The sequence below is a fragment of the Myodes glareolus genome, chromosome 8 (genome assembly GCF_982192425.1).
Source record: "Myodes glareolus chromosome 8, mMyoGla1.1, whole genome shotgun sequence".
NCBI classification, from domain to species: Eukaryota; Metazoa; Chordata; class Mammalia; order Rodentia; family Cricetidae; genus Myodes; species Myodes glareolus.
The window spans coordinates 67424202-67441409 of NC_142033.1; the positions used below are offsets into that span (position 1 = coordinate 67424202).

Below are 17208 nucleotides of genomic sequence, written 5' to 3' on the forward strand. Positions count from 1 at the left end.
CTTGCCATTGAAGTATGAAGCTGAGGAGAGGGCTGATTAAGAGCACTGGCTGCTCTTTCCAGAGGACCTGGGGTTCAACTCCCAGCATGTCACATGGCAGCTTCCAACTGTCTAACTCCAGTTCCAGCTATTCCAAACACTTTCAGACATGAAGGCAAAAACAAATTTGCAAGAAATGTAAAAATATATGAAGCTGGATCGTTCCCTAATCACGGAGGGAAAGGACATGCCGAAGCCTGCAGTGAGGGAGGGAAGACAGGACATTCATCTCATTGCGAGGAATAAGTTGGCTACACCTGGTTTCAGGCAGCAACAAGAAACAGCTGAGTGACCCTTACACTAACGCCTGGAACACTTGACATGGCACACGATTTTTGTAGTGAAAAAGCTGCCCCCCCCCCCCGCCCAGTATCTAAATCCTCTGGAGCTTTCATTTAACTTAAGCTGAAAAATATACCAAGAGTCTGGATTCTGTCAGATGTTCAGAGCTTGATCCAGAAGTACTTTTGTAGGGTCCCCTCTTTTCATTGCCAGTGCCAACGCTTTTTGCACACAGGACAGTTACCAGCTTGTCAAGCACCCAGATCTGGTAAGTTACCCCAGCAGTCACAGAAGTGATCCCGCCGTTTTCTACCATGCTGAGTGGAGACTACAGTCTGGTTTTAGGAGAGCACAACATTTTGTGCATTAGTGTCTTTGCCTGTATCTGTGAAGGTGCCAGATTCCTTGGAATTGGAGCTACAAAGAGTTGTGAGGTGCTATGTGGGTTCTGGGAACTGAATCTGGCTCCTCTGGAAGGAGCGTCAGAGGAGCTCTTAACTGTTGAGCTACTTTCTCCAGCCCTAGAAAGGTTATTTTTATCAGCTGTTACCCTTGAACAATTCTAATAGAGCAGAAACTCACAAGCCTACACTATCCTCTGTCCCAGAATTCTAGGATAGACATCTTGCTTTTAGAGAAAACATCTCTAGCATAGCCTTAGACCAGAGCCACCCAAATGTTTTTCATCTACACTGCATTTGGGTAGCGAGTAACAAAGGGACTGTTTTAAGTCATAGTTGTAGTCAAGTAGCTACATGTTGCTAGTGGGCAGTTTGGTGGATCTTCGTTCAAGGCTTGGGACATAATGTCAACCGTCAAAAGTCACAGAGCAGGTGGGGAGAGCAGGCTAGGACCCTACCAAGTGTTAGTTTCAAGGTTGGAGCAGGTGAGACTCATTGATTAGTTTCAAAGTTGGCGCAGGTGAGACTCATTGAGAAAAGCTGTGACAGAGTTAAGTCAGTACTTTTGAGAGAAGTTAACCATGTAGGACCCCTAGACCCACAATCCTGGAAGACAACAGATGCCGCAGACGGCTAGGATAGCATTCTTAGAACCTTAATGTTAGTGGTTAGTCTCGTGTGCTCTAACACACCAAGTACTAAGACAAGTGGGATACATTTTCAAGTAACCCCCGAGGCTCCCACACAAGACCTAGGACACCTAAAAAAGCGCTCTTCAAGAAATTTGGAACTCCTGTAGGCTGTAAGTTCATATCACTAGATAGCAACTTAAGAGTAAGAGTCAGGCCAAAAAGAAAACAGGTGGGTATCCAGGTGAAGAGAAAAGGGTCCAACTGAACTGCAAAGTAATTAAATTCCTAGGAGTTCCCCTTTGAAAGGCCACTTATTCCCAGTTTCTCAACTTGGGCTTCAGAGCTTTTCAGACAAGTAGGTGTTAAGTCTTCGTTTTACTCTTGAGTCACTGCGAGGCTCAGAGCAAATTCCAGGCTTTGCTTTCTTTCCCCTTCCACTACAACAGAGTTCCAACCCTTATGCCTCCCCCGCTCCCACGCCATGCCCGACCGCCTTCCCTGTTTTTAGAAAGTAACTCCTGCCGTCTTAGCAATTACATCCTTTGCTCTTGGCTTTTTTGCTGCTAGGAAGTTTTAAGAGTAAGAGCAGGAAGAGAGAGCGAGAGTTCAGGTCTACGGAGCACTCGGAAGAAAAGCTCTTAAGAACACCCAGTGAAAAGAGAGATTTTAAAAGCTATCCGCGCTGCGGCTTTTGCGAGCCGGGGCGCCAAGAGGGCGAAAGGCTGGAGAACAAACGCCCAGCGAGCGTTGAATCCAGGCAGACTACCCGCGTCCGCCGACTTCTACTGCGACCCGCGCCGCCTTTTCACGGATCTTGCCTTTGCGTCACTTCCGGGGCGGGGACGCACGAGGGGCGGGGCGGTGTCCGCGCAGGCTCGTGGGGCTGCAGCCGCCGAGCCGAGCGCTTGACTATATATGGTCAAAGCTGGGGGCGAGCCGCGCCGGGACCGCGCTTCCGGGTTGGGTCGTCCGCAGCGGCAGCGCGCAGGCAGGGCAGGAGTGAGCGGGTCTCGGAGCCGGGCTTCGGACCGCCCCCTCCGCGCCCGGCACGCCCGGCGCCGCCTTCCGCGCCGTCCCCGGGCTCGGCCACTGCGAGGTCCCATTCGAGCGCGGCGCCGTAACAAGTGGGCGAGGATGCCGTACGAGATCAGTGAGTGCGTGGGCCTCGGCGCGCGGCCGCCGGCTTCTGGGGTCGGTGTAGGCAGGCGGGCGCGGCTGGGGTCGCGCACTGTCGTGGGGTGCGGGCCAGGAACCCCGGAGTGGGTGCTGTGGGCTGGGCGGGCCGGACTGCGCGACCCCGGGGCCTGGCCGCCACCGCCGCCGACCAGGAAGTCCGCCGGCCGCGCCCGCAGGCGGCAACAGGTGACCGGCCTGGGACCCCCGGCGCTGACGGACTGGGACTTCCCGGGCCCCCGGAGTCCGGGATCACCCCTCATGCACCGTCCCGCGTTTGTGTCTTCCCAGAGAAGGTGTTCGCCAGCCTTCCCCAGGTGGAACGGGGCGTCTCCAAGATTCTCGGTGGAGACCCCAAGGGCGATAATTTCCTCTACACCAATGGCAAGTGCGTCATCCTGAGGAACATCGATGTGAGTACCCCATGCCCCCGCGGGGCCTGTTTCCGTCCCTGCCCTGCGAGCTACCTCCACCGTCGGGAATTCTTGCCCTTCCGCCCCCTCATCTCCCAGCGGGTTGGCCTGGAGAGCGGAGGAGCCACGCCCCTTCTGCCCAGGAGCCACACCTTGGAGACTCAGATTACTAGGCTGGACTGTTTCGTCCACCCCCAACCCCCATTGACTCTGAAACTGAGGCTTGGGTCAGTTTGGCTCTGGAGAGCAAGAGCTTTGAGTCCGCTGGTGCTTGATCATGGGTGGTTGGTGATTGGTCCTCTCTGAGCCCAGTTTCCGCATTGGGGGAATGGAGAGCATGAGGTGATCCTCCACTTCCCCTGGCGGCCTGACTGAATGAGCTGGTCAGCCGTCCTCATGCTGGCTGGGCCTGGCACAAATGGAGCACTTGGTAAATGGCCCTTCTGCTTAATCATCCTAATACCCTCGGCTTCCTGGTGTGCCAGAGTCCAGACAACACACCCAGTCGTCTGAACTCCAACGGTTCTGGATTTGAGTCTCAGAGAAGAAACGGGAACTAGTGTATTCAGCTGGGTGGTTTCCTTCAGGTGACCACTGTTCCCAGGCCTGTTTTTTGGGAGGCCCTTGCAAATTACTGTTTTTCTTCTGTTGAAATGAGTCAGTCTGCCTCCTTTTCATCTCCAGAATGGCTGATCAAATCTTGTCTCTCCCCTCCTCAACCCTAAGGAATGCTTTGGGGTGAAGCCTGGAGGTGGCAGCCAGGAGCTAGGGGTACAGGCTACCATGCTTGGTGAAGGGGTGGTAGAGAGGTGGAGGTGTTAGTTGACTCTTCCACCAAGACTGTCACCTTCAGCTCCTGCAGAACATCTTTGGTCAGGTGAGGGGGCTCACAGACACCCATATCCTCCCAAGAACCTCCCAGCTGGCTGCGGGCAGACCCCAGTTTCTTTGTAAAGAGAGGCTGCATTCTGGACTGTGGTAGCTGCTGACTGTGTCTTTCCTGGTCTGATTAAGCCAGCCAGTCATCAGCCCCGTGGTAGTTTCTGACCCTCGAAGGATCGTTGGGCACCTCAAGTGAGGTGGAAGTTTGGGTGCGAGCCTGCCTTGCTAGTTACATGGATTCCTAGAAAGCTGATCCAGCCTCCTTAGAACTGGGGAAGCCTTGTCGTGGACTGAATACTGTATTGAGGTCAGAAGGTTTTGAGAAAGTAAAGGGAAAATGGAGATGGCCACCTGGGAGCTCTGTGGATTAACAAAGATGTCTAAAGCATTTTCATATGACCTGAGCCGGGGGTGGAGGGTATTTGGTTTTGCCTCCTCCACCGTTTCTCTGTAGCACGAATAATAAAAACCCAAAGACAAATATTTGTGTTCAACCTGAAGGTCAGAAAAGCAGAGCAGCTAGCCACTGGCTCTTAACCTCAACATCAGACCAAAAATGGGCAATCCTGCCTCCACAAATCAGATTGAGAGTGAGAGCTGTCTTCTTCCATCTTATATTCCTCTCTAGTTCTGGTATTAAAGGTGTACACCACCACTGCGTAGCCTCTATGACTGGTGGGATTAGTGATGTGTGCAACTACTGCCTGGCCTGTATGACTGACTACTGTGGCTGCTTTGCATTGATGTTCAGGCAAGCTTTATATAGCTTTATATGTTAAAACACAAATAATAATAGACAACTGCACCTCCCTCTGCTTCACTCCTTCTGTTAACCTCCAGTTGTGAGAAGTGCAGAGTGGTCACGGGTGCTAGGTCAGCTCATCGCTTGATTCTGCTGGCCTGGTACTGTTAGAGGAGCAGCGCACAGGGAGGTTGAAAGGGGTGGGTTCACCTCCAGTGATGTGTAAACCTGCCAGTTTTCCCCTCCAGGCTTCACTTTTCTCTCCTGAAGATGCAGCCACTTCTGTCCTGTTGTCAGTCCCGCATCTCCACACACACACACACACACACACACACACACACACACACCCGTTAAGTTCCTGGCATGCCAGGACAACATGGTATAGGGTTCTGTTACTTTCTGTCACTGCATCCCTCTGTGAGCTGGATGTCATCGGGCATGCATTAATTTGCTGTTGGGCTCCTGGTCCTCAGAGATGAGATTAGATTTTTATTAGGACAGAGTGCTGCTAGAGAAAATGAGGTGTGAATTCTCAGGAACATTCAGGCTGCAAGAAGGGTCTGGTAGGAATCCAAGTTCAGGAGGGATGGAAGGCTAACACCATACTGAGGAAGGTCTGAATGTCTTGTAGATTCCTGACTCCTATGTGTCCCTGAACATATTTGGGGTTCTTGGATGCCTCTTCCCCCAGATTCAACCCTATTCTTCTGGTGTTAAGGTACAAAAGCCAAGACTACTCTGAACCCTGTAGCTACCATGTCACAATTCATTAGAGTCCTGCAGAATCTGCAGACTCACCTTGTTTTGCTCCCTGCTGTATCCAAGTGTGTCATACTTGCTGCCCTGAGGTTTATTCTTACTATGCCTCCTGGAGCAACTCTGACCAGTCTGTGTCTCCTCGTGGCTCACACTCAGCAGCGTTGCCCAGTGCTCTTCTCTGACCTTCCCTCCTCCATCAGCTCCAGACCCACTTGCCTGCATCCTGACTCGTCGCATGCCACACATCCTTCAGACACACCTCTCTAAGGACCTACTGGTGGTGTGGCCTTTGCCTGGAGAGTCAGTCATTCTCCAATGTGTATAAGGCCATAAGGCCTGCTCCCTTTTGTCTCCTCTGTTTATGCATTACCTCACTAGAGGGCCTTTATCCTAAACAGCATTTCTGCCTCTGGCCTTCTCTTGCCTTCTGCTGGCAGTTAATGTGAACCAAGCCGTTCCTATTTCTGTTGCTGTTCCTAAGTGTTTAAGAATGTTCTCCTTTGTCTGCATCTCCAGGAAAGCGGGACTTTGCTGTGTCATTCCCCGCATGTCCTTACACTGGAACACCTGGCACACAGTATCCCACTGAGTTCACCACATCTAGCTACTTTTCCTGTTAGAGGGTTTCACTGTATAGCCAAGACTGCATAAAATTCAAAATCTGCCTGCTTCTGCCTCTCTGGTGCAGGGATAGAGTGCACAGCACTGATGTATCCTAAGTTTTTGGTACCCACCTTTTGAACTTACATGAGCGTATTCTTCTCACCTCCTGCTGGGGCTGCCTGTCAGCTTTCTGTGACTGAAACAGCTTCATGAACCTGGCTTTTGTATTAATTGATAGGAAAGGTGCTTCCTATTTATTTTCCCATGTCCTGTTGCCACACTTGAAGAGGAAATTCTCTTCGGAGTTAAAGTATGTGGAGATGGAGGCCATCTGGAAACTGGCATTTGAGAACTATAGTTCTATCCCTTGACAGATGTGCCACCCCTCCACCCACCCCAAATGGGGAAAGAACATGAGGAGAACTTAAGATATTTGGTTCCTGGGCTGCAGAACTAAGGTATATATCTGGGAAACTTGGTTATATAAGATCAGGTCTCAGGAAGTGACACTCAGAGCAGTTGGACTAATCATGGGCTTGTCTCTTTGGACTGCTTGCTTGGAGGAAGTTGAACTCAAACCAGTTTTCATTTGGCACCATCTGTTACCAGCCTGTGCACAAAGGGCCCTGTGTGGGCCCTTGCAGGTGGGGGTGGGAGAAACAGGACTTGAAGACTAACAGTCCCTCTATCCAGGTGCATGCCTAATGAGTCGCTGCTGCATTTCTAGGATGGCTGCAGCCTACGGGGTACAGGTTAAAGGGCATGCTCATAGAGCACAGAGTCATAGCAAATTGAGTTTTGTGCAACTGTACAGGTTGTGTGTTTGATGACCACTTAGACAGAAATGAGCAAAAAGCAACAGCCGGGAACTCCAGTCCCTTGACCCAGTACCACCTGGTGGGTGAGGTCTAGACAGTGTCCAGAGCCAGGAATTCCGTTCCCTTCACCCAAGACCACCTGGTGGATGAGGATTAGACAAGGTGCTTCAACAGAAGGCAGTCAGGGTCTTTGGGCTCTGGTAGGATCTATGGTTACCGGATGGGTAAAGATAGAGTAGTGACTGCCACAAAACAGATGAGGGAGAAGACTCAAGACAGCAGTCAGAGGCTGTATGTGTGTGACTCAGGCTACCCTTCAGCAGCCTAGCATTGCCGTTTCAATTTTTTGATGTAGGATTTTCTGTGTAGCACTGGCTGTCCTGGAACTCGCTCTGTAGACCAGGCTGTATCTGCCTCTCAAGTGCTCGGATTAAAGGCTCGTGGCACCACTGCCTGGGCCAGCATTGTTCTTAAGGCCCCTGGAAGCATTCAAAGATATTTGACAGTGTCAAGGTGACAACTACCCGTGCAGTTGAAACTAGTGTTTATGGTTTGAGTCTGTATGGTTTGATTCTGGAAGGCCCATTAGCAAGCTGGAGATAAATGCCTTGCTCAAAAGTCTTGTCATCTAGATAGCATCCTGTAACAGAAATACCTACTCCAAAATGGCAGGAGTGTTGGGTTTTGACGACTCTGGTAGATGACATTCTCACACACTGTATTGGCCATGTTATAAAAATGTGAGTGCTGTAAAGCATGAGGAAAGAACCAGTCATGCCAAAGAGACCCAAGGACGGCTACTGAAGAAGTGACACACTTGGATTTTTCAGAAAGTGGGCAAGAGTTTCCTCAGAGGAGGGTTTAGACAGACAGTAAATGGACAAAATCCAGACAGGAAGCCAGTATACTGCGCGGTGGCTTTGGTTTGGTGTGTATCTTCTGGGAGGAGCAGGGAGAGAGATGACAGGCCCCTTTGGTATGAAAAAAGAAGAAGCTGCAGCTAGTACTTGAGGCCAGTGGACAAGTGGTTCTGCTTCAGGCCTGACTCTCTGAAGAGCTTTACCTGCTTTGCGTCTGTCATCTCTGTGGAGAGTGTTCCCTACTTGTGACGCGTTTTCGAGAAAAATTCTAGTTCCCAGCTTTGATACTGGACTTGTTACTTTCCTGAAAAGGCCCTATACCACCTCCACAGCCAATTCTACCTTCAGTTTCCACCCAGTATAGAAACCCAGGACATCTCTGGGCTGTCATTCCCTGTCAAGAATCTTCATCTCTTTGTACCCCTTACTGATCAAGACAAATGTTGGGATGGAAGAGTAATAGTCTTTAGGTATAGCCACGTTGACTCAGAACATCTGTAGAAAGTTGTCCAGTTGTGCTGGTTCTCCCCTGACATCCTCCCTGCCTTGCTATTGGTTAGATGGAGCCATCTCCCAATGGCTCATACTCAACAGGGGCTGGGTGGGTAGGAGGAAATACAGAAGCAAGATGGCAGCATCCTGACACAGTCCAAGGGTCACTGATGCTTTCAGGTTACACTAAAATACTCTTAGACCTGTAAGTGACCACCCTACCTCCTCTCAGGACCCAGCTGTATCCAGCATGATAGCCATGTACATGTGTGTCAGCCAGGGTAAGCTCAGGAACCATACTAATGTTGATAACTAGCTGTGATAGGAGAATAGGACCAGATGGAGGAAGACGGTTATTTAAGGTCCTGGCCTTACCATAACTGGCCTGGGTCACATCAAGTCACCTAGTATCATTGTGCCTTGACTTTTTCAGTTAGGTATTGGATTATAACTCACATCTTTTTAAAGGGAGAGTCAGTAGAAGAGTCTATCCAGTGCCTGTCATAGTGAATACAGGGTTCTTTGGGTTGATACATCATACTCACAAGTCCTGCTTAAAGTGTGTGGTCCACTTAGTATAGACGGTTGGTGGGAGCTACCACATCGCAAATAATGTGGGTGTTGTGGACATGTGTGGTAATGTGGCACAGCACATCAGGGAAGGCCAGGTGGGCAAGGTGCATTTTGCTACATCTTTAACTGGGACAGGGGGGTTTATGATTGGGAAGGAGGCACACTCTAGGTGGAAGTGGGGGATTAAGCAGTGATTGTGGAGCTTGGGCTGGATGAGGGGTGTAATCAGGGAAAGGACTTTGTACCATGGTAAGCTGAGGGTTGTGCTTTGGAGCCAGGGAAGGTGTCTGATGTGCTGTTTGGTGACTAGTCAGGTTAACCAACACACCATGAGTTATTGGGGGCATGATTGGTCAGTATGTGAACCACAGCTTGTGGTTACTACCCAGGGCTGGCACTGTACCAAGTGAGAGTGGCTCTAAGGGACCAGTTGGAATCCTCCAATTCTCTCAACATGGTGTAGTCTGGTGCTCAGCTTGGCCCAGGCATAAGTTTCGTTCTGGATGTGAAGGTGTGTGTTCTGTTTTGGAGCTGTGTGACTGCAGTAACACAGGTTGGCATGTGTCACTGATAAAGCAGAAGGGCCCTGTACATGGTGTTTAGCACAGGCCTGCCTATAACAGGATCTGCTCCTGTAGCCTGGGAGTACTTGGAACACAGTGACCTTCCTAGAAGTGTGCCTCCACCTCATACTGGTGAACAGTGGGTGGGTGCCCAGTGCTTGTGACCTTTGACAATTAAAGAAGCACATGAAGGCCCCTTTTGTGATTCTGACTGACCTGGCTTAAAGGTTTAGTTTGCATGTTCCCTGCAGGTCCTCTGCAGGCTACCCTGTTGACTTAGGCGAGCCTCTAGTCTAATCCTAACCTCAACCTTTCCTCCTGGACGCAGAGCACTCTGGGCTGTACTAATTGCTGCTGCATCCCCAGGCAAGATATACAGAAAGGCCTGTGGTTCCAGGGCACAGGATGGGCCAACTGATGTCCTGCTCGATGGATGGTAAAGGTATTGGTTAAATGGTTGCTGCTAACACCAGGAGCCACTGGCAGAGCTGGGTTGAAAATGTGTTGGGTAAAGATGAGTGTATTCAGCAGGGCTGGTGAACAGCCCTGGGCAACCCTAGTGGAGAACCAGGCCCCTCGGTGTCTCCATGTGGTGAGGTGGCACTTTGCTTTCTCCCAGTATTCCTGTGGCTTCTGACTTGATGGCTAGAGCCTGATCTCTTGGCCCTTGCAGTATTGTAAGAAGGATGTCTAGGCTGAGGAGCACTACCATGCGGAGGCTCTCCTGAATGGTGACCCCAGCTCCAGCTAGGGCAGTGGGGCCCTGCACACAGTGGTAACCATGCACCTGTGCTCCTGAAATTGGTTCCTCAGATAGGCTGCTCCCCCTAAAGAGAAAGATGGGTGCTTGCAGAATAGGGGTGAGGGTATTTATGGTCACTCTGGGTGTCTTCTGACCTGGACCGAGCCTCCTGCAATGGGACACACAGTTACCTGGGCAGGGAAGCCTTCCCACTTTCCTGGCATGAGTAGATGCTCCTGCTGTGAGCCTAGGGAGGTGGGGAGGAGGCTGCTGACTCAGATGCAAGTCATTATCTGTAATTTGGAGTCTTTTGACCCAGTTGTAGTCAGAATACAAACGAGAGTGAGCGAGTGAGTAAAAGAGAAAGTGAATGATTCATCCAGCTTAGGCGGGATTTGGTGCCCTTTGGGGCTTTGCAAGCCCTCTGCAGGCACCCTGACCATTTAGGGTCAGGAATGTTAGGAGCAGAATTTAGTCCCTTGGCCTGACTACTCTTCCTTCATTTTGGGATGCCTTTTCCTGCTGACTTGTTTCCTACCCTTGCAGCCTAGGAGGTCGGTCACCCAGTTCTGCAGCTAGTGCAGGGTTTGTAGCCCTCAAGAGGCTTTGTCAGCTGTAGGTGAGGATGGATGTATCAGGTGCTGTGAAGGAAGGGACTGGGCAGAATGTGAAACTTGAGCTGAATTGAGCAAGAGGGGGGTTGCCTAGGTGAGATGTGCTATGCAGGTGCCCAGCTTGACCTGACTAGTCCTGTAACCATAGCAACACTCCCAGCATTCCAGAAAGCCCCCTGGCTCCTACCAGGCATGCTATCCATAGCAGTTCCTGAGCAATTTTAATGGGGGTTACCATTCTAGAACTTACTCCCTGTGACATGAATCAAGAGTGTGGTCTCTTCTGGGTCTCCATGGCTGAGGCTTTGGCGGTGCAGCTGGTCAGGTGTTAGTAGTTTAGTTTGGTCCTGGTCCATTTTGTGTTTTGAACAGTGTTGTCTTGAGAGTGGTGGATATACCATACCTACTTTTCTTGTTCACCTGCTGATGGCCATCCGGTTGTCCCCAGTTTGAGGCCCTCTTCCCATGGTTGCCTTTTTTGGGCATGGGGTTTTCTTTTTCAATTTATTTTTATCATTGGTGGGCATGTGTAGCATATGTGTGGAGGCCAGAGGGCAACTTCCAAGTCAGTTCTCTCCTTCCACCTTCATGTGGGTTCCAGGGACTGAACTCAGGTTGCTTTATCCACTGAGTCATCTTGCCATCCCATGTGTTTAATCTTCATAAGTAATTACCTAGCTGTTTTTCAACTGTGTTGCCACGTTTTCAACAGTACTGTGTGGACAGACTGGTGCCCCTTCCCTCCATCCTCTTTAGCAGCTGGTGTCCTTGGTCTCATTGGTTCTTGTAGGTGTGGTAGTTTTGATTTTCGTTTCCTAAAAGATGAGTGCTGTTGAACACTCACTTGTATACTGACTTGGTTCAATGCCCTCTTTGGATTCTCTGTCTTTTTTTTTTATTATTATTATTAGCACATGCTTATTCTATGGGTTAAGTTTTAGGTGAAAGAGAAAGACTGTCAGTGTTTTTCCCCCACCTCACACCATGTATTTAGCACATTATTTGCTAAGTGCTGTGATGGCTCATGGGATATCATGAAGCAAGTCACAGAAGTGTTGGAGAAGGGCAGGCACATTAAGGACTTGCAGGTATGCTGTGTGGAGAGGTGGGGCTTCCAACTTTCCATGCAACCCCCTCACAGATGTGGTAACTGCTATACTACAGTAATTGCTACAAAAGAACTGTGAGGAAGCTTGACAAGTTGTAGTGTATGCAGAGGAGATGCCGCTTAAGATGAGTGAGTGGTGGTTGCAGGCACATTTGCTGGGCAAGGGACCAACATACTCAGAGAAGTGAGGTTGTTCAGGAGTCCCAGGGGCTGCATTGGCTGGCTGGTGGTGGATGGTCTTAGTCTGTAGAGTGAAGGCTGTGTGGGATCCCTTGACTAGGAATAAACAAACCTCTAGGGTCTTGGAAGAGGACAGGCAGGGGCTTCAGGAAAAATCTTGGCACCACCTTACCCTCTCCACTGTGATCTCAGCCTTGAGCCTGGGAACCTGCCTCCTTTCCTAGTGAGTACTGGTCAGGAGAAAGCCAACAGCAGGATTCTGGATAGACAGCTTCATCTTTATTCTTTCCAGAAAGCAAGCTTAACTGTGGAGAGGCTGAGAAGCGTCTGTGGCTGTGCTGGGAGCTGCCTAGATGTACATACTTGTGAGAGGGGGTTTGGAATGAATGAACAGAGATCAGCTTTTATGAACTGGACATCCAAAACCTCATTGCTGGGGAGTAGAGAGCTTCTAGCCCAATTTCTACCCTGTTCTTGCCTCCAAGTCCAGCGATTTTTGATGTGTGCTATGGAAAGGTGCAGGGAATCCTCTTTTCTTCTCAAGTCCAGGTTTCTGACAGAAGGCCCCCAGCCTGATACCTTCTCTGCTCCTGAACATCAGAGCCAGGAGTGCTTGGATAAGATTGGCACTACTCAGGAGACGGTGTGGGAGTAAACGACATGAATTCATTGTCACCTGACAGCTTCCTACCCAGGAGGACAGGAGAACCATAGAACTTCTTAATCACTGTTGGTTTGGTCAGTGTTCCACAAGTACATATTTATGGTGTATTGGGAAGTATAAAAAAGCAAGCAAGCAAAAACTGACCTCAGACTCCCTCACTCCAAGAGGCCAGATGGGCATCAGTGGATGGAGAGATAGATACTTTCTAGGACTTTGTCCATAATGGTCTCTAATAGTAAACATTGTGTGTCCTTGCTCTGGTCTTAGGTTGGAAGCTAGCTGCTGTAGTTGCCTGTACATTTCTTCCATTCAGCCTCCACTTTTCTCCCCACAGAACCCTGCTATTGCTGACATCTACACGGAACATGCCCATCAGGTGGTAGTGGCCAAGTATGCACCCAGCGGGTTCTACATTGCTTCTGGAGGTAACTTTGAGTGCCATTCTTGGACACATGTGTGGCCCAGATAGCACCTTTTGACTTGGGAATGGGGTGGGTTCTTGTTAAGGGCTTGGAGAATACCATTGACTAGCTTTAGTTAAGATAATGAGGAAACTAAACCTCCAGAGTGCTCGATGCAGACTGACAGTGGATACTTTGTAGTTTGCAGTGTTCCAGTGTCCTAGCTGGAGGTCAACAGAAACACTTCTGTGAGGCCTCTGGGTATCTACACTATTTTGTTGGAGCTTGGCCTGGGCATGTCGTGACTGTTTTATGTCAATCCACCAGCTGCTGCTTTCCAGCCAGCCTTGCAACCAGTGCTGGCATTGTGTGTAAGACCTGGCCTTTATACCCTCCAGCCTGAACCACTGGGAACTGTGGTGGATGGGACAGGCAGTTATTTACATTTGTGGGAGCCTCCACTCCTAAGAGTAAGAGCTAACTCTTAGAAGTAGCATTTAACCCTTTACAGGTGAGAAACAGAAGGGGGAAGGTAGAGTAGTACACCTTGCATCTCATTCATTCATCCACTCAAATCATTCGTTCATTAATTTTCCTCATTGAGATATCCAAACAATTAATGGCCTGCTTGCTTATCTCTGTTTCCAGCACAGGGAGGGAAGTGTGAATGAGTGATGGCTGGGAGTGAGAGCCAAGGCACTTGGTCAGAACAGGGAGGACCAGGATCTTCAGGTGCTGTGGCCATCTTTATCTACTGCCCTCACACCCTTTGTGGTGGTGTCTAGGACATGGCAGACTGCAAGGCTGGGTGGGCCCCCAGCTCACTCCTTACTGGTTGTATATTCTCAGTCTGATAATTTACATTCTCGTCTGTGTTAACTGGGGCTGCAGATAAAACTCTCCGTGGGTTGAGGATCCAGCAAGGTGATGGATGCGCAAGGATTGCTAGGGATGACCATGGCAGCTATCAGTGAAGCTGACAGAGGCAGGACAGCAGGTGTGCTGTAATAGTGAAGGACTGGCCTAGGAATCTGACACATTGTAGGGCACTGGGTTTGTGTTTAGATGCTTCCACTTCTGTAAAACTAACTCAGATCTGGTGATTTGTGTGTGTGTGTGTGTGTGTGTGTGTGTCTAACCTTGTAGAGGTTTTTGTCTCTGGCCCCTCTTGCCAGCAGAAATGTCTCTTCATTTAAACCCCAGGATTTGTTGGCTGGAGTGCCTTTTAAAATTGTGTTTAACACAGGGCTGAGTGCTCTAAGAAATCTATCAAGAGAGGAAGGTTGCTAGTGAGGGCAAGCCACTATCTTGGCATAGCTCCTGCTTTGCCATCCCAGTCTGAGAGCCTTTGAGCCTAAACCTGACCTCACTATCCTCTTGGGGCTGTTGGGCAAGACAGAAATCTGATAGCCTTCAGATTAAATGCAAAATCTTTATAGGATGTGGGTGCTGAGGGTGCAACAAAGGACAGTCTATGAAAGGGGACATTGGTATGGTTTTGATGTTCTTTTAACTCCCTGGTTTGCTGGCAGAATGGAGGGAGCTCATGGGTGGAGGTCACATTTTCAGCATACTTCTTTGAGGAAGGCAAAGTGATTGTTAAAGGTAACAGTGGGATATTTGCTGTGCACCTGAATGCTCTGGACTAAAAATAGTGTTAGCGTGTTTGAATAAGGGAGGGGGTGGAGAAGCTTAGGAAAGTCTATACTGTCTTGAATAGGTTAGCTGCTAAAGGGTGTGCTCACAGGGTTGGATCCCAGTACCCTGAAGTGTACATCTCCATCCCAGCTGGGGCCCCTGTTTCTTTGAAATATGTAGATGTTGTTAGTCTAGCTGGCCAGTATTTATTGGAAGATAGAACCAGGAATACTAACTACATGAGAGGCCTGGGTCCCTGGAGCCTAGAAATACTAACTACGTGGGAGGTCTGGGTCCCTGGAGCCTGTGCCTGTGAGAAGGCCCTCTAATCACAGGAGTCGTTTCTAAGGCAGTCTCAGTTTTCTTCATTCTTGGGGTGATGTTGATGTTTGTCTGCTCCTCTGTCCCCTTGATACTTGACAGTAATTTCCAGACTGCCTTAAAGATACAGAAGCGTGTCTGATTTGTCCCATTATCCAGGACAGGTTTCCTAAAGGAAAGACATGGCAGGGAGGGAGGTGTACATAGACTAGCTCTCCTTGGGGAATGAAGGCCACTCTCCTCAAGTCCTCCTCCTCCCGCTTCAAGCCCCATGGCATTTGATGAGCAGATGTGTGCTCCCGGTACCACTTCTGTGGGGTTGAAAGACGACACAGACTCAGAGGAATGGCTGTTCCTGTGGCTCTGCTTCCTGTGTAAGCGTGAACATGAGTTTGCCTGGAAGAAGCCTATTCCTGATGTCACACTGCACTGGGCAGTTTTCCCCCTGTGCTCTAAAGACCAACAGATCACTGAAAATGATCTAGCTGCTTGTCAACTGTTTGGTCTCTTTGGTAATTATTCTGTCCCCAGCACCCAGCCTGGGAGTTGGCTCCCATCCCGTGTTTGATGAATGTTGAGGTCTACCCTGATAGGTTGAGGTCTTGGTTTTGCTCTCCAGGCTCTTTCTATCTCTTTCCTGTTCCAACTTCCTCTGAAAAGAGTGAAGTGAGCCCAGAGGAAGAGGCTGCTGGTCTGGTGGAAGAGGTAGCGCATAAATGACTAGATGCCAGTCAAAGGATAGCGCGGAGAACTACATGAGGAGTGGCAGCAGGTAGATGAACCAGGGGCTAGAAAAGCTGGGTCCTGCCCTGCCTAAAAGGGGGGAGGGGGACAGTGTGGGCCCTGATAGGAAGAGGCCTCATGATCATGTATACTTGAGTTAGTGTGCAAATGAGTGTGTGTGCATGCATGTATCTGTGTGGTGCCTGTGTACATTTTTATTCATGAGTCATATGCATATGTGTGTATGTATGTGTGTAGGGTGCTTATGTATATATGGATTGCCTCTGTATGTTTGGAGGGAGGGGCAGTACCTTTCCTATGCACTCAAAGCTCCTCTTACTGCTGGCTTCATCCTTTTCTTGTTGGCCTGTTGGTTCGGTGACTAACCAGGTCTCTATTTTTTCTGGAATATGCCTCAATACTGCTGTCTTCCTGGACTTTTAACGACAGGCGAATGGGGAGGGACTTTCTGACACACCACAACATAACTTGTCTTCTGTTCCTGGGGATTGGTGTCCCAGCTAGACATGATACAGGAATAGCATTTCCATCTTGTGCATGTCCTGGTTCTAGACCAGTGGTTCTCAACATCTGGGTTGCGACCCTTTGGGATTGAATGACCCCTTTCACAGAGGTCGCCTAAGACCATTGGAAAACACAGATATTTACATTATAATTCATAACAGTAAAAAATTACAGTACGAAATAGCAGTAAAATAATTTTATGGTTGGGGGTCGCCACAATGTGAGGAACTATGTAAAGGGTCATGGCATTAGGAGTTGAGAAGCAGTGCACTAGACGTTGATCCTATGTTTGCTTGTTGTGGGGGTCTGTAGTATGCAGTGCCTTAGTTCGTGGTCACTTGAAACAAGAACTGATTGCACTCTGAGGACTAGTTTGAGATTTTACACATGAGACTTCTTTTTGACCTCATGAGATGACCCTGTAGGTAATGCTTTTACAAAGGAGCCCTGTGTGAGGTCTTGATGCAGTCCCTGAATACTTGACTCACAAGGCTTGGATGCTAGCTGCTGCCCTCCGCTGGAGCTGCCCTTGCTCTCCCCCACTTCTGCTAAGCCCAGAAAGGGAAGATGTTTTCAGCTTCTACTTCTACTCAGTGCTCACTAAAGTGCTGTGGCATCCTCAGGAAAAGCTACACCCTGCCTGCCTTCTTGGAGGCCATGTGAGCTTTGTAAGCCTAAAGAGTTAGGTAAAGCACTCCCTTTCTCTCCGTGGCACAGGCATGATGCTAATTTGGGAAGAGGTGGGTGGGGACCCCAAGTATTCCTTTCTTTACAATCTGTTGGCAGCATTCCATGGGGAACAACTCACACCATAGTCTGTTCATTCTTTGTACCGCCCACCTCATCCATCTCACAGAAGCATCTTACTCAGCCCCAGTTCTTACATGTGGGGAGGAGGGGCAAATGTTAAAGAGACTGCGATTGCATATCTGCCTTTAGGAGCAAGGCTTATGGTGAGCAAGTGGCCACAGGTCACCATGCATCATGGTCTGCTTAGCTGCGCCTGTACCTGCCAGGAGAGGCAGACCCTGTAGCATTATCATACTTGAGCAATGGAGGG

At 49.5% G+C, this 17208-nt stretch overlaps 1 protein-coding gene across 1 annotated transcript in view; it reads left to right on the plus strand.

Moving 5' to 3' along the window:
• The first annotated feature begins 2345 nt into the window (after window positions 1-2345).
• Window positions 2346-17208, plus strand: part of Wdr1 (WD repeat domain 1) — a 35412-nt gene continuing 20549 nt past the window's right edge. The window contains exons 1-3 of the mRNA XM_085691952.2: window positions 2346-2504; window positions 2819-2940; window positions 12875-12965. Coding sequence (XP_085548078.1) covers window positions 2489-2504; window positions 2819-2940; window positions 12875-12965 — 229 coding nt within the window. The 5' untranslated portion in view covers window positions 2346-2488. The remainder of the gene's footprint in view (window positions 2505-2818; window positions 2941-12874; window positions 12966-17208) is intronic.